Source organism: Sphaerodactylus townsendi, linkage group LG02, assembly GCF_021028975.2.
Source record: "Sphaerodactylus townsendi isolate TG3544 linkage group LG02, MPM_Stown_v2.3, whole genome shotgun sequence".
NCBI classification, from domain to species: domain Eukaryota; kingdom Metazoa; phylum Chordata; class Lepidosauria; order Squamata; family Sphaerodactylidae; genus Sphaerodactylus; species Sphaerodactylus townsendi.
In genome coordinates, this window is record NC_059426.1 from 129,223,036 (window position 1) to 129,244,268 (window position 21,233).

General features: G+C 38.8%; 1 protein-coding gene across 1 annotated transcript in view; it reads right to left on the bottom strand.

The window, feature by feature from the left end:
• Positions 1-752: 752 nt before the first annotated feature.
• Positions 753-21,233, bottom strand: part of SPRED1 (sprouty related EVH1 domain containing 1) — a 96,253-nt gene continuing 75,772 nt past the window's right edge. Inside the window, exons 3-6 of the mRNA XM_048484364.1 lie at positions 19,427-19,595; positions 18,681-18,730; positions 11,131-11,289; positions 753-6,389 (exon numbers count right to left, since the gene is read on the bottom strand). Of these exons, the coding sequence (XP_048340321.1) occupies positions 5,730-6,389; positions 11,131-11,289; positions 18,681-18,730; positions 19,427-19,595 (1,038 nt within the window). The 3' untranslated portion in view covers positions 753-5,729. The remainder of the gene's footprint in view (positions 6,390-11,130; positions 11,290-18,680; positions 18,731-19,426; positions 19,596-21,233) is intronic.

A 21,233-nucleotide genomic window follows, 5' to 3' on the forward strand; every position in this document is an offset into this window, starting at 1 on the left:
TGGCCTGGGAGAGGGAAGGACAGGGCTTTTAGTGCCTCAGAGCAGCTAGTTCAGGGGTAGGGAACCTGCGGCTCTCCAGATGTTCAGGAACTACAATTCCCAACAGCCCTTACCAGCATGGCCAATTGGCCATGCTGACAGAGGCTGATGGGAATTGTAGTTCCTGAACATCTGGAGAGCCACAGGTTCCCTACCCCTGAGCTAGTTGCTCCGGAACTCTGAAGACCACCTCGCTCCCCCTCCCTGGGAAAGGGAAGGATGGGGCTTTTAGCACCTTGGAACAGCCGGCTGCTCCGGGGCTCTGAAAGCCTCCTCGCTCCCCCTCCCCTGGGGTGCTGGGATTCATTCAGCTGGTTCACTGAATTACACAAAAAATTAGCTACAAACCAGCTCAATCCCACCACTGGTTATACCCCTTCCCCGTTAGCAGCCTAAGTCAAAACAATTTTATTCCAGCTAAGATTTGGGGATCAACAGAATTTTGAAAAGTCTGAACTTCAAAGTGGAATGCTTTCCTCCCCCATTTCTGTTGATGGGTGGCTTTTTGCTTTATGTGTTTATTATTGTTCTCTTGCTATTTAAATATATAAAAATTTTGTAACCATGCTGATGTAACCAGTTTTGGTGGAATATATATCCTTTTAAATAAACAATTCTACAGAGTTCTGAAATTACAGAACATATTTCTCATCTTATACATAACATTTGCAAAAAAAGAGAGAAAAAATATAGAACACCATGACATATGACTATTTTAATTTCATGATAGTTTTAATCAGGTAATTGCAGGAAAACATTGAAACTTAAAACTGTTTTATGATATTATCCAGTATGACAACTTACAAGGGTATAGCAGTTAAACTTGTATGCATATTTACATTATGTACTCAAGGAACCAGCTATATTCTCATACATAAAAGAAATACATCTATGGCATGGAATTAAACTAAAATCTATGTCATTTAGTAGAAAGATATAGCATTTAAGATTTCAATGGAAATAATATACAAGTGAGGCACTTTTTGAGGTCAATAGGGCAGAAAACAAATGGCACAAGGCAAAAGAAAGAAAAAGAGGCAGTGTTCACAAACAAAAGAGAAAAAACCCTATGTACAGGTTATACTGCAGCATCCGATACAAAGTTTTTTCACTATATGTTTTTGAATTCTCAAAGCTAACCACAACTATTGCAATTAAGAAGCTTTCAGGGGAAGAAAAATGCCATTGAATGCTACTTAATCAGTGCACCAAAAACATATGCAAGTTTTAACCACTACGCTGCTGAACTTAATAGTACTAATTGGACTAGTGAACCATCTTTATTTTTCTCCCACAAGAGAATATGTACCACTGGAATAGTCCATATGTAAAGTTTTATATTCTCCTGGGAGACTGAAAGCGTAATGCAAACAACTGTGCATTCTTTACATAGGAGTTTAAGATTTTCCTCTACTGTACATAAGGAGATATTACCCAAGGAAGAGATTGTAGGAAGAAAAATAGGAACGTCAAATTCTAGTGTGCAAAGCATATACCCTTAGCTTGGCTGATGGAATATTGGCTCTAGAACAGGATTTCTCAGACTTTTTGGACTTTTAAATGGGCTGTATTTTCCCTGATCCAACAAGAATGTGTATGTAGTACTGGCATATTTATCCAAACATACGGCAGGATCCAAAAATACAACAGGATCTGTCTGAACCTTTTAAATCCATGCACAAGGAACCACTTTAAGGACAGAACAGCAGATGTGTCTGGACCTCTCCCTCCCAAATCCTTGCTGTGATGTGGCAGTGAGGGTGGCAGTGAGGGTGCAGATAAGTAAAGGACATTCAGTCCTCCCAGGTAATGGAAGATAGAGGAAAAAGGGGAAATCTGCCTCAGAATCCCATCCTTCTTTTTAACTTCTCATACATACTGCAGGTACCTAAGAAATCCCACCACACAGTTTGAGATCAATTGTTCCAGATATTTTTGCATGAAATGACTGCATGCTTATTTTACGTTGGGGGAAAAATGCAGAAGTCTTAGAAAGCTAACTTGCTGGGGCAGATAATTTGTTCCACTTCAAATATTAGACATGGCCACTTTCTGTTCTGTTTTTTAAATGGCAAAGTACATAAGAAGTAGGAAGAAGTATGCACATAAGAAGTACATAAGAAGTAGGAACTATTTTTTTAACTAATTATACTGATTTTAAACCAAAATGTTCACATTTTAGCAGCTAATTCTAAATACTTTTCATGTTATAGTCTTGCACTTCCAACACAACTCAACTACTTTCCAATTGATGGTAAGGTATCTGGACAAAAGAACTGGACAAATATCAATTGATTCCATTGTGAAACTATATTTTTAGCCTCATACCAGAAAGAAACTTTTTGGCTATGCATTAAACCAAAGCACAATTTAGAATGCAATTAATTCTTAAGTTACATGATAAAAGTAATTCTTTCTAAACCATGTTTGTCCAGTAGGTGGTACCCAAGTGTTACAGCTGTTTCACCTCACATCAACTCCTCCCCCCCCACAAATAACAGCAGCTTTCACCAGACTGCAAAGTGAACATCCTCTATCTTCATGCCTCCCATTACTCCATCCCTTGAACGGAATCTGAATTTACATGCCTAGTAATAAATTTTGGTATGCTGAACTTTTCTTCCTTTCTAAAAGAGAAGATGAAAGATTGTAGTGGACAAACACTACAATCCCATTTAGAGATACACACATGAAACTCCAATGGAATCAATGAAATTAAGCCTACAATTCTGCCCAATGTCAGGAATTAGAAGCAGTGGAGAGGGAAATGCAGATCCAGCGGTTGGCTCTGGGGATGAGATAACAGGTCAATGGTAGAGCCCATATTTTGTACATAGAATGTCCTAGGCCCAGCATCTGGGATCTCTATAAACAAAGAATCTCATGAGTAGTGTTTGGAGAACAACTGCTAGTGAAATACTGGCTGAAACAACAGCTTTAATCAACAGAATGTACCTTATCAGATATGTGATTTGACCACACAAGATAAACTAGATGATAGAGCTGTATCCCTGTGGTTGTGCAATTTCAGAGGATGATTTTTAACTGGGAAATGGCATGTGAGGGAAGAGACAGTCCCTCACCCTCCATATCCTAATCCTCAGCTGGACTGGTCTCCTGCTGTGATTTGTAAAAAATTTAAAAAGCCAAGCTCTAAAATGAGACTACATCCCTATGACAGACTGGAGGATGCAATATCATCTACTTGGCCCATTATTTCAGAAATTCCCCTGAAAGCAGAGCTTAAACTAGCAATCTTGGCCTACGTCACAAAACCCATGTGATCAGATAACTGAACCAATGCAATTTCCCCCCTAAAATTATGCATTAATCTGTATTTTCTGTTTTGTTTGAAAAAATCAGGAATAACATTTTTCCAAGAATATAACAATAGTAAATATTTAGCAGCAAAGTGGTTAAAATGCACACTGAAAATATTAATGCACATATTCAGTAAAATATTAAAGCATATAAGATTTAATATGAAATATACTACAGGAACCAGGAGCAGCACTATACTGATTAGTGCTTGTGGGAAATCATTAGACTTGCCTCTTCCCAAAGTACATACGCACACGCACACGCACAGACATACATTGGTACACACACACTTAATACAGTTCTACAGGACTTATCTGTACAGCCAGCAAGTTCTTTTCTGGGGTTGTTGATATCATACTTATTTTAATTAAGAATATAACATTTAATAACTGTCATTGACAAGATACGGTTCTTATGCCACCAACAAATGCAGGTTATTTCCCTCTATTTTTTTTAAAAAAGATAACAGTCTGTCTAGGCAACCAAGTTTAGCTGAGTATATGAAGCATGAAAATCAACTGGGGTAGCAGCTTTCAAATATATAAACTGTAAAAAGAAACTGCTTTTAAGACTGCTGCTACAAGCGTCATAATTACTGACTTAGGTTATTATCCACTCAGGGTTTTTTTTAAAGTACAAAACTAGAAAGAAGCTCTTAACTTCTATAGTTATCAATATATTCGTCTTCTTTTCAATGTGAAATAATACTTCAAGATGATCTATGTACACAATTTTGTCAGTTCAAGCTGTCATATAAATATAAATGCTTTCTTTAAAAAAGTATTTTACAAGATAGTGTTATATACAGCTGTTCAGTGTTTGATCTGGGTTTGTGAAAAGGAAGTACAGGTGAAATTCTAAGAGCAAACATATTCAGAAGGAAAAAACCTATATGCACACAACTTTGCTAAAATGCATAGAAATGAAAAGGTAGTGTGAGATTAACTATATAATAGTTTCAATAATGAATACATATTAAGGACATTTTCTTACTTCCTCCCCCTGTCCATTATCTTCTAGAATGAATCACTGCTTAACTGATTTAGAGTTTTATTAATTAAAGACCTGTATGTTCTGCTATGCTGTTATACCATATGATAGATGACATTTAAGAAATCTCCAAGATGGCAAAACATAGCCAACTGTTAAGTTAAACGATCATTATTAATATGCGACAACAACTTAGTAACAAAGCAAAACTCCTTTCATTCATACGATATCCACTCAATTTTCCCTTCCTGCGCTACAGTTCATCCTGCAGCACTTTTTTTGCTAGGCAAAACATCATAAGACTAACATTAATGGAAACACTTTTGTTCCCTACATAATTTGAAGAAAAAACTGGCAACAACTTTAACAGAATAGTAAATATGCTCTTTATGACAATTACCCTGTGATTTTTTTTTCTTCCCAAAACATTTATCATCAACAACAATTCTGGGAAGAACCCTAGAAGAAAATTTGCTGGTTAAGAGGGGGGAAAATCCTTTTGCCATTACAGCATCATTTTACATATGTGTATACACACACACACGCACGCGCGCGCATGCGCGCGGACACACACGTTATGTTCTCATAACAGCATTAGACAATTGTAACTGTGTTTAACAAAAGATTGTTCACTCAAGACTATATTAGTCAATTTTAAAGGCTTTCTGATTACCAGAATGTACAGAGGGAACTCAATAAAAAAAATAATTGAAGGGGAAGCAGGACTGAAAATACTGATTTGCCCATCTTGAATAGCAAGTAGTTAAATATTGAGGAATACTATTGCGGAATGTGACTGGAAAAACAGCCCATAACTGCTTTGCAACTGAAAAGGGGAAAAAGTTTAATAAATTCGTACCATATATTTAGTTAAATATAAACATTTGTTATTTGTACATAAAGTTGCTTCAAAAACTATTTATAAGCAATTTAGTTGCACTTAAAATCAATTTTAGTTTCTTGCAGTCATCATGTTAACTTTCCTTAGTTTTAAATCAGCTGTCACTAGTGCAGGTTTAGTTGAACTTTCTGTCAAATAGATTCTTTCAAAAAGCCCCACCTCAATCATCTAACCACAAAATGTACACATTGCAGACGCTGATTCCTTCTAGTACTGACTGCAGTTCATACTTATTTCAGCTACCAATCAAAAGAAAAAGGTGTTCCTTTCACAAGATCTCGTTCACGTCTTGTACCATGCACTTAAAATCAAATCATTAGGCATGGCCAGCATTCTTAAGTTGCAACAAGTCCCGCTGCTTCTTCGACAGCAGACCCTCATCCAAGGTAGGTTTTTCCTTCTGCTTGCCACATGTTTCCATGAGATAGACATACCCTGAAAATAAAGACTGGTCAGCCCAATTTGGCTTCAGAACGGTTCATCCTGCAGCTTTATGCTTTCCTCCACAACATCCACAGACCTCGCCACAGTGGTGGCATGCTCTCAAGGGGAGATAGCAGCACATACACGGTGCAATGAATGACAAAGCAACCAGGGCGAGCCATCGTAAGCAGAACTTGTCGTCACTCGTGTCACATGAACAAGGGTCAGAGAAATCCCCTTCAGAGTCCGACATGCAGTGATAAAGCATGCTCTCAGCACAAAGCATGCAACTAACTTGGTATATGCATCTCTTAATAGGATCTGGAGCATCCTGACATTTGCCCCGGCTGTTCTCTTCATGATTAAACCTTTCCTGGCAGTATATGCAGCGGGAACGTTCACCATCCTCTTTCCTCCTTTTCGTTTTTTTTAACTTGAAAGAAGAAGGTTGAGTTTTAAGTACCACAGAACTTTTGGAGTCTTTGTGTGAATTCGACTTAGTTCCATCCCCAGATGGGTACAAATAGTCAGATTTTTTATGGTCTGTTTTAGGGCACTGCAGTGAGGAGTCTGCATCATCCCTATCCAAGTCATTTTTCCACATGTCAGGGTGCCTATAGTCTGCATAGCGGCGTATTAAAATATCACGAGGGTTTATTCGAACGATTTCCTCTTCATCCTGAAAACTGACATTCCTGATTGGCTTCAGGGATCCCTGAAAAGGGAAAAGGGAATAGAGACATTTTGTATTGTGTGAAGGAGCTAGAGAAATCTCTACACCAGTTGATGATGATTACTACTCCATTTCAATCAAGGTATCAAACAACACTTAATGCTTTTATTAGATGGAGTGAAAAAGTTTGTGACAAAGATGCTTTACAAAATGAATTGATATATAATGTTTACAAACAGCTGCACAGACTAGGCACAACTGCACTGAGATATCTGCAATGCTGACAACTTTCTGCCTGAGATTCACAATGTAAACCAGAGAATAGAAAGTAAAAAAATAAATGAGTAAAAGGAAAGTTGAGTGTGAGAAAGAAAATTTATCAGCTGAAGAAAGACAGTTAAAGGTTCTGGGGAGTTTTTAAAAATTATATAAGCAGTGTAAGCACTCCAGCCCATTTTGCTTCTGCTTTCAGGTTTGTTTTATGTATGTTTTAAATGGCTTGCTTTGTTTTTATACTGATAATTTTTAATGATTTTATTTGTAAAGGCCTTCGAGAAGGACTCTCCCGAATAAAATAAATTTTTAAAAAAGTACTGGATGGATGAGAATTCTAATAATGTCTCCATTTTCTACAGATTTTGCCCTTTGAGCTACAGCCTGCTGTGAGGGATACTTTGATAGTTCTGTTCTAACTTGACTGGCTGATTCCAGAAGGCAGTGCTGCTTGGCCCCATGGGATTTATACTATCGTGTCCAGCAAGGTTCCATCTTTTCTCCCATGCTATTTAACATCTACATGAAAGGAGGTTTGGAGTAAGGTGCCACCAATATATAGGTGACATACAATTCTGTTTGTCCTAATAGCTGAGTCAGGTGGATCTGTGGAAGTCCTGAACAGGTGCCTGAAGATGGGTAATAGAATGGATGAGGGCCACTAAACTGAAGCTCAGCCAGACAACACTGAAGTGCTGCTGAGAACTGAAGTATCAGCCTGTCCATGAAGAAACATGTTCATAGCTTGGGGATACTTCTGGAACCTGGCTTACAGGTGGAGACCCACATGCCCTCTGTGGCAAATACTGCCTTTAATTAGCTTTGACAGCTATGTCCACTCCTCAAAAAAATGTGATATGGCCACAGAACTCTCATAACATCCAGATTAGATGCTACTATATGTATAGTATGTTGTACTTTATGTTGTACTGGCTTTGGAAACAATCTGGAGGCTTCAGTTTATCCAAATGTTTATCCCAGGCTACCATCAGGGTTGGGATAAAGGGATCATATCATCCCAGTGCTGAAAGAAAGACCTCCTCTGGCTGCCCATTGGTTTATGGGGTACAATTCAGAATGGTGGTTCTTAACTTTTAAGCCCTAAATGGCTTGAGGACACCGTATTTTTTTCCCCAGGGTATTTGAGGGACTGCTTCCTAGCAGACTGTTCAGCTTGTTAGTAATGATATGCCCCAGAAGTTCTTTGTGCCTCTGCATTCAGAGATGAAGTGAGTGGCAACCTGAAGAGACTTCTTCAGTAGTGGCAACTCGTGTAAGGAACGGCATTCCCCCTTGAGGCTTGCCTGGCACCCACTTTACTTTCTTTTAGGCACTAGACCAAAATATTTCTGTCCACTCAGCCTTCTAATTAAGGTGCTGAACTTTTAACACTATTTTGAGTTTGGAAACCTGTTACTTTAAGCTATCAGTAGTCCGCTTATGTTTTTATGGTGGGCTGGGATTTTCATGTTTTAATTAATTAACACCTTTTAATTTAATGTTTTATTTGTATTATTTTTGTTTTGTAAATTGCAACAGACTGGTTCTGGGAAAGGTGGAGAGGTGGCCTAAAACTTTTTTGAAGAAGTACATAAACAAATGCCTAACTGAACCACGGGTCCACTGATCATCAGGGGGCAATTCTATAGGAGGTGCAAAGGCCTGCAGCGGGAAGGAAGAAGCAGAAAAGGTCTGCTTCTGGTGGGTTTTCCGAGCTGTGATCTTGTTCCGGCCACAAAGCCTTGAAAACCCACCAGAACCAGTTGAATCTGGTCGTGAAAGCCTTCGACTATACACAGAAAAGGTCAGTTTCAGCTGTGTTTCACAGGATCCAACCTAATTTTTAATAATGTTAACAGCAGGAAGTTAGGACTGATTTAGATGTGCATACAAAGTAGGAATATTGAGAGCATAAATTATTCATTGTTCTAATTTCCTAAGTCTGCTTTAACATCTCAGGTGGGGTTCAGGAATCTGAAGAAAGATTGGTAAGCTCTGAAAGCCACTTTGAAACAGGCAGACCTCAGATATGGAGAACCTCTTTAAATGATAAGCAAAGGAGGAGAATACAGAGTTAGTATGGTCTGTAACCAAAATGCCAGTATAAATGTGAACTTAAACTCATACTGCAAACTTTTCTTCCTGCCAGTTACAGTTCTCCTCATAATATCTGCTTTCTGTGTTCCCACCTGCATAGATGACAGGGGACAACACAGAGATGACAAGGGACAAATCCCCCCCCCCCAACCTGAGGAATGCCTTTCCTCCTTTTCCTGGCACCTCTTTTGTGTACCAGGCCGCAACATTTTTTAATCTCTACTTTTAACTAAAAGAATTTAACTTCTGAAATTGTTTCTACAGTCTGCTCCTAGCTTTAGGACTGCTTTATAAGGATTATTTTAGGCTGCTGAATGTTTTATGCTATTTCTATGCACTGCCTGGGGTTTTAAGTAGTTTGCCAATTTTAATTATTTGTATGCAGTTTTATTATTTTTACCATGTTTTGAATTTATGAGCCACCTCAAGACCATTTCAGGAGAAGTGGCACATACATTTTCTACATAAAAAACAAAAGTTCCAAAAGGTGCAGAAACAAAGCTACTTCTATAACCCAGGTCTGAATTATCTCAAAAAGCTTTATGAAGGAGCCATATGATTAATTAAGTATTTAACAAACAAATGCATTCGTACTGAACTTAGTAGGATAGTGCATGTAGGCAGCTACCAAAGAAGGTGTTCAGTTCACTGGCAACTAAATGCAGATCCACAAAACCAGGGCAGAAATAACTTTTCCATAGCCTTCCAAAGCATTAGCTGGTGATGACAGAAACATCTTTCACTATTAATGAAAATAAGTTTGCTATAAAGTTTTAGTTTATGAGCAAAGATTAAAAAGCAAACAATCCTTTCCCATCCCTGCCAAGGGCAAAAACAAGACACTCCATTATGGGACAGAGCAACCTTTTGCTGTAATATGTGATATTCATATGACTTACCAAGCTGGAAGTAATAAAAATTGTAACTGGTCACCCTTGTCAATGATGAAAATTATATAAGGAGTAGCAACATGTTAAATAAGGAAATTGTTTAAATATTTAAGACACTGTGAATTAAAACAGCCATATAAGCCAACAGCTGTTGTAATAAATTGCTTTGAACTTTGACTTATGTAACTTGGTGCAACTCACAGCTTTTCAGCCAAGAAAGAAGAATTATCTTCATAATTAGATATGAGTGCATTATAACTGTCTTCTCTTCCCTCCCCATGACTGCACAAGTTGGTTACACTATCATGTGGTAGCAGACAAGGTAATAGAAAATGCCATCAAGTTGTAACTGACTTGTGGAAGGGGATTTTCAAAGCAAGAGGTGTTCAGAGATGGTTTGCCAGTGCTTGGCTTCCTTGGTGGTCTCCTGTATACCATTATATACTGACTATCTTCCTTATCAATACACTACACATCATAGGTGAGCTACCTCAGGATAACCAGGAGGACAGTGTGTCACTTAAAAGCACATAATCAAGGATGCCTGAGTATAAGCAAGTATATAGCTTGCTCTCTCAGAAATATGTTACAACTTTAAACATCAGGGAAGGGCACTCAATTGACTTGAAGGCCTGCCTGAATTTTAGTTCCTCAAACTTGCAAAACTCAGCGTACCAATTATACATATATTTATAATTTTAGCTGTTTTTCGGATACAAGCACCCTTCAGTGTTGCTTCCTGTAAAATCCTATGACATAAAATCAAGAGCTCACACGTTTTGGCTCAGTTTATTAGCCAAGCATAATTTGTGGTTATCAATGAACCTTCTACTCCCACAAGTCCACAGCTCGTGCCACAGGACTCAGAAAGAAATCTTTCACACTGCTTCTGAATATCTAATGGTGCAAAGTTCAAATAGTATGATATATCCTTTTCCAAGTTTGGTGTGAGAGCAGGCTTTTTTTCATATCGTGTTAAATACCACAAGCTTATTTATGAAGGTCCCATGAAATACTACTAATTGTCAAATACCAACAGAAAAGCTGATGGCAAAGTTGTTGTGAAGTCTGAGCGTAACTCGCTATGAAATGAAGGATTTGGCCAGTAAAAGCTCACATAATGTCTAAGCTAGGAAAGAAACAGGCTGGACAGAGTCAGAGATTCTAGGTTAAAACTAGTGATTATAAAGAGGAAATAAGAGAGTTAGGGGCAAGGAGTCCTAGGAAGAGGGGTATCAGAGCTGAGGAGTGCCTGGAATGTCCTGAGGGAATGATATGTGGGAAAATGTCATGAAAAGAGAGGTGAAAGAGGTAGTGAGTTCAGTTAGATGAGTAAGGAAAATTCATGCAGGAGAAATCTTATAATGTCTGAGTAGAGGGAAAGAAGATCAGAAGCAAGGAAATACAAAGGCAAGAAGATGAATGAGATTTTACATATTAAAATAAGAAGTCAAATTTCTATTACATTTCTTACTCTGGAACACACAGTAAAATATCTGATTTTCAAGTTGAAGATTTATTACCTGGTTTGGCTGGGCGTGGAAATAAGATGGTCTTGAGTTCAAATCTTCAAAGGTTGAGGGTCTTATACATGAACCTTTGTAAGGATCATTGCTCACTATACGTTCATGCTGGAAAATATGATCTTTCAATAGCAAACTAGATGTGTTTTCTGGAATTGCCTGGAAACAGTAAGAAATATTTTTTATTTTTGCAGCACTTCTGATAGATTCCTATTTAAAGACATACATTAAAATCCAAACAATGAACATGGCACAAATATTTTAGTACAGACAAATATCACAGACTATTTATTAAAAGTAACATTTATGTATCAAAATTATAGCTTTTAGTTGATACACACAGGACATCACTCCTTCAAGAAATCAAGTTAACATATAGATGATAAAGATACAATTATATCCTAGTTGAGAATCAACATTGACATCAATCCAGCTTCACAATTTCCATGAGGACGTGGTGTGGCTATGCGACCACACAAAATCTATCTTTTATTTCCTAGTTGGCTGTTTATACATCTAGGAAGCAGGGATGGGCAGAGGATTACATGTGATTCCTTTTTCAAGAGCTGAAAGCAACAACTAGCCCTAAAGCAATCTTGCAATAGGCCAGTCTGTTGACCACCGAGCAACAGCATCAATTGCTCTTAGCAATTGCCTTAGCAGACCAGGTGCTCAGGAGCAGCAGCAGCAGCAGAAGGCCATTGCTTTCACATCCTGCACGTGAGCTCCCAAAGGCACCTGGTGGGCCACTTCAAGTAGCAGAGTGCTGGACTAGATGGACTCTGGTTTGATCCAGCAGGCTAGTTCTTATGTTCAGATTCCTGAAATGGAGGGTTTCACATAGGCAGGGCACGTGTTTCTGCTTCCCATTTGCCTTACAGGCCCACCAGGGTAGGCAGTAGGTAAACACTCAAACCCTTATTTGTAAGATTACAGTTAGGACAAGCATTTCCATGGAAGTCAACTCTTCATGAAGGTCAGAAAAGATATTTTAGGTGACTTCTAATGCTATTACATATGACCATACTTAATGCATAAGAAATCATGAACACATTTCTCTGGAAAGATATTCTATGAACTGCACAAGTAGCTACCGTACAAAATGAGGGTCAGTTGCCTCAAGTAACAACAGTTTTATCCCAGAATGTCCTTCATAAGCACAGAAGACTTTACCTGATTTAACATATAACAGCCTAGAAAGGAGAACTGTGGTCACCAAGAACACAATCATGTACATTCTGTTTTCACTGAGGAAGAGTGGAATAAAAGAGATATCAGACGCTTTGGAATAATCTTCTAGAATGGCCTTCAGAACTTTCTCTCTTGGCTCATTTGTACTGGCTGAATTTTAGCTTTGGGCAGCATCCACTAGTAATTTAATTTATGAACAAAATCACCTTGCTTAGTTGGAAGATACAATCTACAAATGTTTGAGTGGGGGGGTTTTTTCCCCAAGGAAAAGATATTCTAAGGAATATTCCACAGGAAAAAACCCTTCAAGGTTGAAGAACACACAGTAATGTGTTCCAAAGATACCTAATTTTAGAAAAATATATTAAATCATATTGTAGGAAGTAACAATAAAAAAGGGGAAATGGCTGTAAGTTTTGACATGATAGATATCTCGTTAAGCATAGCAGCCAGATCTACTACAGTTAACTGTCTCCTTAAAATTAAGCCTTTCAAATAAAAGAGAAGTAATAACAAAGTAGTGAACAACTTTCCTTTTAGTATGTAGTCTCAAAAGGGAAATTCATATATTTTCTCTAGGGCAGAGCTCCAACAATGCCTGTGAGTTATTTGTTCATCTGCTACCATCACTTCTCTGAATTTCCCTCACTAATTGCATAAAAGTTGCCTAACTAATGTACATACAACTTCTAGTTACATACCAGAGGAAGAGCGTCCAAAACCAGATATGTGGTTGTTTTTGCTATCTCTGTGCCAGCACATAATAGTATAGTCACTGAGTCAAAATTCTACCTCCATGTAATTTAGTGGATAAGGGTGATAAGGTAATCATGGCTTGTGACAGGTCCACACATTTAACTGAGAGCCTACCTTCTGAGCAGCAAAAGCTTTACTTCACATTAAGAAGAGTAACTACCACAAAAAATAACATACAGAGTAATCAGATGCTAAATTGTATCATTCTGACTTCCTTTATAAATTTAATCCCCTCTGCTAAGAAATAGTTAATGAGAAGAACCACAATTTTGATGCACTATATTATGTTGACCAGTTGTAACAGCCCAGACAAGCATTGGTATATTAAGTATTCTGGAGCCCAGAGAATGCATTTTTCAGTTGGCATACAACCATGAACAACACTGTGATTGGCTTACTGGAGTAAGTCAAACCACTAATGCAAAATAGTATGCTAACCAATGCAGTCTCCAGATCCAGTTATGCTCTGGATTTGCCAAGTTGACACATCGGTGAAAAAGTAACACCAGATCACACACAGTAATGTGGATCTGGTTTCATTTTTGTTGAAGTGACTTTGTCATCAGTGGAATTTTGCATTTAAAATTCAACACATTTGATTAAGTATTTCATAATTATTTGGATACAATACATTTATGCCATGTTTTAGTTCAGTGGGCTTTTTGATATGATGGTTATTGAACAGCCAGAAGAACAGCTCTGAGAAACTGGAACACATTAAAAGTTCTCAAAATAAACTACTGAAAAATAAGACAAAAATGAGAAGCAGAGTGTTTGTAGAATAGACATCCTCACTACATTAAATATATTATTATATATGGTCTATATGGCACAAACACACAGAGACAGACATACAAATCCCCCACTTCTTTTGTACTGCCAAAGCAATTATGCACTGCCCACATTCAATATCCTTCGACCACAGTACTGGCATAGGCTAGCTAGTATCATCTGTAAAGTAACCTACGCCAGTTTTTAATGCACAACGGAAATCTGGTTTGCTCCCAGCTGCTGGTATAATAATTACTGTCCTATGGTTGCTAAGAGATATTCTGACTTTTTTCCAAGACTATTAAAACATTTCTGTGTGCACAAGCAAAAGGATGCTGGGTAAAAACAATAAAATGACTCCAGCTGTAGCAGGCCAACAGAACTCAAAGCCAGATGACAGCTGTACAGAAAATGAAAACCAGACTAAGATTCTCTCCTCTTCAAAAGCTCTTCTCACTTTCCTCAGTTTTACCAGTATGAGGCTGGCAAGCGTGCTTAATGCATGATTCTGCAAGCATCGTCTTTCACTGAATTTGTGAACTGACAGAATGGTAAGGAGACTACGCTCTCCCATGTCTCTCAGGACCCTACATATTTTTCTGCCCTTTTTCTCGTTAGCACTTTTCACTAGTTTTAAAGCTATTCCTATTTCCCACTCAAATTATGAGCAGAGATATCAAAATAACCTTTTGTTTTAGTGACTTTTGCAGAGCACAGCAATTACTTTAAAATCTGACAGGTGTTTCTCACAATTAGTTGGACGGTGCCACACAAGCTCTCTCTCAATGCAGGACGAGCCTAGAGAATTCCAGAGAAGTGTTTGTCCACTGGCCTGCTTAAAGACTGCCAGTGTGAGAGAGCTCGCCACCTCCCTAGGCAGATGATTCCACTGTTGTGAAACTCTTACCATAAAATTTCCCCTCCGAATATCCAGTTGGAACCGTTCTCCCCATACCTTTCTGCACTATAACCTGAATGCCATCAGGTTTCTATTTCTTCTATGTTATGTCTTATACTGTTCCTATTGTAATAATTCAACATGAATTATTGGTATCAAACCATGGGAAAGAAAAAAAACGAGGAATTTCAAACACAGAACATAATTTGTAAGCACCGTTATGAAAATGCTGCCAAACTGCCTTGACTTTATTATCGGATAAAGAGATTAAAAGCTCCTAATTAATCCTTCTACTTTTAGTAGAAAAAAGTTAATCAGTTTGGTTAAACTGAATGTTTTAAAGTGCTTGCTGCACAAAGTCCTAAAGGTAGGATTGTGTTTGCTCAGTGCATTGACATAGGCCCATTACCTCGAGCCTGTTCTCTGCGCAGTGGGCTTGTAGTGGGCCCTCTTCGCATTTCTCTGTTTACACACAAGCCCAGTGCCTTGCAGCTGCTTGCAAGTCTCAAACAAGCCTCTGGTTCCCTCCAGGTCCTCTTAACTCTGCCCATCAATAGCCTTAAAGGCTCAGAGCTAATATTCTCTCCCCCCTCCTTTCCCCTCCCCCCCACACACTCTGTGTACCCCTGCCATCGTTGCAAGACAACAGAAGAGAGAGAGGCTTGTTTTAAAACAGAGTCTTGCCAGAAATAAAGTTTTTAAAGTCCTTCCAGCCATCAGGAAAGGCGGAATCATAGTAAGGGAGTTGGGGTGGAGCTAAAAAGATGCCCATTTATACTGTTCTTTGAAAAAGCCCTCTCTTTTGTTATTTTATATTGAAAGATCGATCCCATAATCTCTCCAAATGTACACTTTAGAGAAGCAGGAAAGAGCTGGCAGCATGGGCAGGGTGGGGCGGGGCGAAGGCTCCAGGGTGCCTGGCAACTGAGGCTGTGCTGGTGGAGGAGAGACTGAATACAGATGGTAGACAGAGCTGGGTATAGTGCATTTGTGTATCCCATTCAGCTGTTGGGGCGGGGGGAGAAGAGGGGAGGGAAATAGATTATCACAAAAAATATCCTAGAGCCATTCTGTTTGGTCTGTGTCCTCTCCCCACCCATGAACCATAAAACTGTTGCATCCCAGCCCTTGAATAACTGTTGTAGTTCTCCATCCTGCTCCTGCCACCACTGTACATATGAGAGATTGATCTCTCAGTGCACTTAGGGAAGCAGGAAGGAGTTGACATCATGGGGGTGAGGGGGAAGGCATGCAAAGTGATATGAGGGAGTGGGAAAGCTGGCCATGGGCGGAGAGAAGACATCTGGAGCAAAGCTATGTCTACTGGCAAATCTCCTTGCTCTGGCAGTAAAATCGTGCTAGATGTGGTTTCACTTGTCATGGACAGAATTAAAAGTGAAAAAGGAGCTTGAAGAAATATGTCCACACAAGAAATCTTGCTGCAAAAGACCTTCACCACCATGCACCAAACACACTGTGCATAATTTGCCATACTTTTCACAAATCGCTAAACTTTAGGTTTTTAATGGTAAAATCACGCTAGTGGTAAAACAGGCCTTACAGTTCTTTCCAAAATTAAATCAGCACAACAAGTGGGACCTACATGGCTTCCACTGATCTCCAGATGTTAAATGAAAATCAAGAGACTGATTCTTCAATTGAAGAAGAAGAGTTGGATTTATATCCCCCTTTCTCTCCTATAGCAGACTCAAAGGGGTTTACAAACTCCTTTTCCTTCCCCCATCACAACAAACACCCTGTGAGGTAGGTGGGGCTGAGAGAGCTCAGAAGCACTGTGACTAGCCCAAGGTCACCCAGCTGGCAAATGTTGGAGTGCACAGGCTAATCTGAATTCCCCAGATAAGCCTCCACAGCTCAGGCTGCCATACTAATTGAGGCTGCCATACTAAAAACACACACACAAAACACTTCAGAAGCTTATCCCAACATGGTTCTGAAAACAAGTATTTTTGTTCTTAACCTGTCTTCCAAATTTCCTATATCTAATGCATGAAGACCTTATTCTAATGTTCAATCAAACCTCATCTGTTACCACCAGTTTTAATTTTACTTATTTATTTAGATAATCAAACCCTCCCTTATCTCAGACTCAAGGCAACAAACAATATAGCAAAAGTTGCAAGGACACAAATATGTATCCAGAAACAAGTTAAAACCAACACATAGTTAAACCTCAGCCCAAACAACTTACTTCTCCAAACACCCTGAACAGCCTTACGTGCTTTTCTAAATAAGGCAAACAATCTGCCAAGGTATCTGCCACACTCACAAAGAAAACTTTTTTCCATGTCAGTCTGCTCTAACCAGGAGAAGGTGAGGAGTGCAACTGAGGCATGGGGGTGTCACAGGAGATATGAAGTTTTTATCCTCTCCACTTTACAGAGTCTTATTCAGCTGGTGGCCATACTGATAAATGAAACTGCATCCTTGAAGATGTCCAATGTAACCTATTCTAGATGAAGCTAGTCCAAAATATGTTAGCTCTCATTATGTAGAGTTAGTCAAAATTCACATAACACATCCTGAAAGCCTTTTATCAACAAACTACTAAACTATCTGGAATTCACAGTGTTTCTTTTAATTCCATTTAGAAAAGGTGAAGAAATCTACACATGCTAAAGAAGACTATCACCTCTCAAATCTTTCCTAAGTTTCATGGGTCTCAGGCCCAGCCTTGAAAGCACGTTCTGGAAATAAATCCTAACTAAATTGTATGCTCAAGGGCTATAAAGTACACCATGTATAGTTAAGCTAGCTAGATCTATAGTATGTAGTATTAGTGTCAGAATATGATCTCAGAGACCCAGGTTTGAATGCCCACTGTCACGGAAACTTGCTAGTGACCCTTGGCCAGTCACAGCCTAATCTTCCCCCACAGGGTTGTTGCAAAGATAAAATGGAGGAGAAGAGAACAATGTAAACTCCTTTGGGTCTCCACTGGGGAAAAAGACGGTACAAATTAAGTAAACAAGCAAATAAATCTAGCACTAAAGCATTCTGTTTTCCAGATATTCTGTAGCACATCTGTTGTTTGTATATTCAGTGTGGTGGATTCAAAGGTTCCCTTTAGCAACAGTGGAGCCTTCCAGCAACACAAGATTTTTTAACTGGAGAAAGGCTTTTTGCTTTGGAAGAAGGCACCATCAATAACAGAATTGATCCAGTCCCTTGTCTGTAGAAGTCCCTCCTTAACTTGTTAAATTTATAGAGTGATTGGGGTGCTGTGTGGTTTCCGGGCTGTATGGCCGTGTTCTAGCAGCATCCTCTCCTGACGTTTCGCCTGCATCTGTGGCTGGCATCTTCAGAGGATCTGAATCATCAGATCCTCTGAAGATGCCAGCCACAGATGCAGTCGAAACGTCAGGAGAGGATGCTGCTAGAACACGGCCATACAGCCTGGAAACCACACAGCACCCCAGTGATTCTGGCCATGAAAGCCTTCGACAATATATAGCATGATTACTTGGGAAACTCATGTTACTGCTTATACCTCAGATGTTCTGGGACTGAGCCTTGATGCAGAAAACAGGTTCCATGTTCAATTTATGCTTGGCTGAAATTATGCTTGCCTGCGCTTAGCTCATAATCAGAGAATTCTTTTTTGTGTCACCACTAGAAGTCTACTACAATGAATTCTAGAAATGAACTGGAGTCAACAGTTTACTTCTGTCACACAACACCAATGGCATCCATTCTGAGGTTCATAAGTACAGGTGTGAAAAATAGAAAGAATTTCCCCTTTAAAACAGGCAAGTATACAGCCCTGAGAATCAACAGATTAATCTACTATAGACACTTCACAGATTAGATTCCAAAGGGTTTGCAATTGAAAAATATACATAAGACCATCTTCAGAATTCCTATCAAGTCCTCTAGTGTAATTAATAAAAGTCTAAACCACTTAAGAACTTACTGGAAAGCCATCTGCAGGCACTTCGATTTCATCATGCGATGCCAGACAACCTGAGATGGGAATGAAGCAAAAATAAAACCAAGTAATGGTTAGCAATGATTGTAGTGTCTTAATAAAGATTAACGTGCCACAATGGTGCTTAACAGAATCTTAACTGTACATATTAACATATTACCAACAAGCACTAACCATGTCCTATTAATGTAATGTCACTGTCTTAATTGTGAGTTAATAGTGTCTTTTTAATGCTATTATAATAGTATATATTCATACTGTGCTATAATATGGATTTTTATTTTAGTTGCATATGTTGGCCCAATTAAAAAAAGACCAACACAGATATATCCGGAGTCTTTCTTTTATATTTGGTTGACACTCTCCACCAAAGCTCTGTTTGGTTATTGCACCACTCAACATTTATGAAGTATCTGATACAACATATAGTTATACTACACTCTATGGGCATGACATAATCCATGGCGCATATATCAAACTACATCATTTCCCATTAATTGCTGCTGCCACTGCTACTGCTGTAGAGCAAGTGAGTAAGGTACTTGAGAAACTACAGGCAGCTCTTTCTTTCACTCATGATTTACACCCCACCCCAATAATATGCTACTACACCTGGGAAGGAGAGGGGCAAGAAATCCAGACAACTAGAGCAGATGACCCTGGATCTGCTTTATTAATGTTACCATAGCTGATAACTTGTAAAGAAAACAATCAGCAACCAATATCCATACCTTGAGAGATATCTTCTACAGCCCTACGAATACCTCTATCAAATGCTCTTGCATCAGCAGGACTCTGAAATGTGAGGCCAAATTTTTTGTCATCAATCTTCCAGTGATGAAAAGTTGGTGTAACCTTATTGTAAATAAGATCCTTCTTTAACATACATTCCAAAACCACCTAGGGAGAAAAAAAAGATAACTTCAGAGCAAAGTTTAACAGACAACCTGTAAGTACATAACAACTAGTTTTAGAAAACAAGGTACAACTCCTAAAACTGGTGCTTTGCACTCCTGTGCAAATTAAATATAAAAGTACATGTTATAATTGATTCAGTAGTTTTTAAGCAGGCCCCACGTCCTCAAATAAAAAAATTAATACAGGCTAACTGCACATTACATGTAAAGGCAAGCAACAGAGTACAAGTGCCTTTAAAAAATACAGATGTGGCTTCAGGAAGAAGAAATTTGTAGTAGAGAACCAGCACGGGCTGTCTGCGCTTAACACATCACCTGCCACTTCCTTACTTTAGACTGTTTTCTCTCCAGATAATGTTCCCACTCTGAGCTTCCAGATGTGTCTGCATGGTCCTCCTTGTTTTGTCTAGAAATGAGTGGGAAGCATCCTGAATCCACAATCAGAGGAGTGGAATATAGCTTTCAATTGTAGATTCCCCTCACCCGTTTCCAAACACGCTGTTCTTCCCAGCATCTCTAACATGGCCACGGTTCAAAATGACTTTAAAAATTGCATTTTGGAAGAAGACTGATTCCAAGCAAATAAACGGAAACATTTAGAGTACCAGATTCTTTTTAAATGTAGCATTCATATTCCTTTGGTCTGAAAGCCCCATTAGACACAGGTTTTCCTGTGCCTCCCTTCTGGCCTCACTTGTCTCCTTGTGGTTAAGCTGGAATATTAGACAAGAAGATGCACAAAGTCTCAATAAGATAAGCATCTCATTATTAACCCAGAAAGAAAAATAAATACTTAAAGCATATGGGGATATAAACTACTGAAGGCTTGCATGTATGCATAATGCTGCAAATAAAAGGAACTCTCCTCTTATGTTTACATAGTTTAAAAGAGCAGCAGACCTGTCCAGGTTAGAGTGGAAGGTAATTGTTCCAAGTAGACTTGCTGGAGCCAGATCGAGGAAAGGAAGTATAATAAAGGAGGAAGCATGCAATTATGTCAAGGGTGCTTTGTGAGGAGAAGGGAGGGAGGGGAGAACCCTTTACATTCCAACAGAGATCTAAACAAGCTGGGTAAACAAGTCTAGAAATAGTCTGTCACTCCAAACTGTAATCCATATACTGGATGCTGTCACTTCTCAAGATACCTGACAGGCCCTTTGTCAGGAACACATAAAGCAAACATTCTCATTCATGAAGTAATACTCAGCTTTTTGCCACAAAATATATTCAACTAAAATAAGGTGATTAAAGGCTTGACTATGTATCATAACAATACTTCTCTCCCATGCTGGATAAATAAATCATATATTTGAACTGCAATTTATTTCCTTTGTTGATCTAATACAAAACGGGCCATTGAATACTTATCATGAAAGGTCCTTCTCCTTTGGGTGATTCCCACCCTTTTTCTCAGGGAGGCAGGACTAAATTCTTCACTTCCTGTCTCTTTTGGTGGGGATCGCCCAACTTCCAGTTTCTGCACTTCTATCTGTGGTGTAAACTAATTTAGCATTTCTGAACTTTATAACAATTCTAACTGGGAAAAAACACAATTTAGATGGAATAAATATTGTGCAATAAAGAAAGGAAGTAAGAAAGATTAGAGAATTGTCTAACTTTT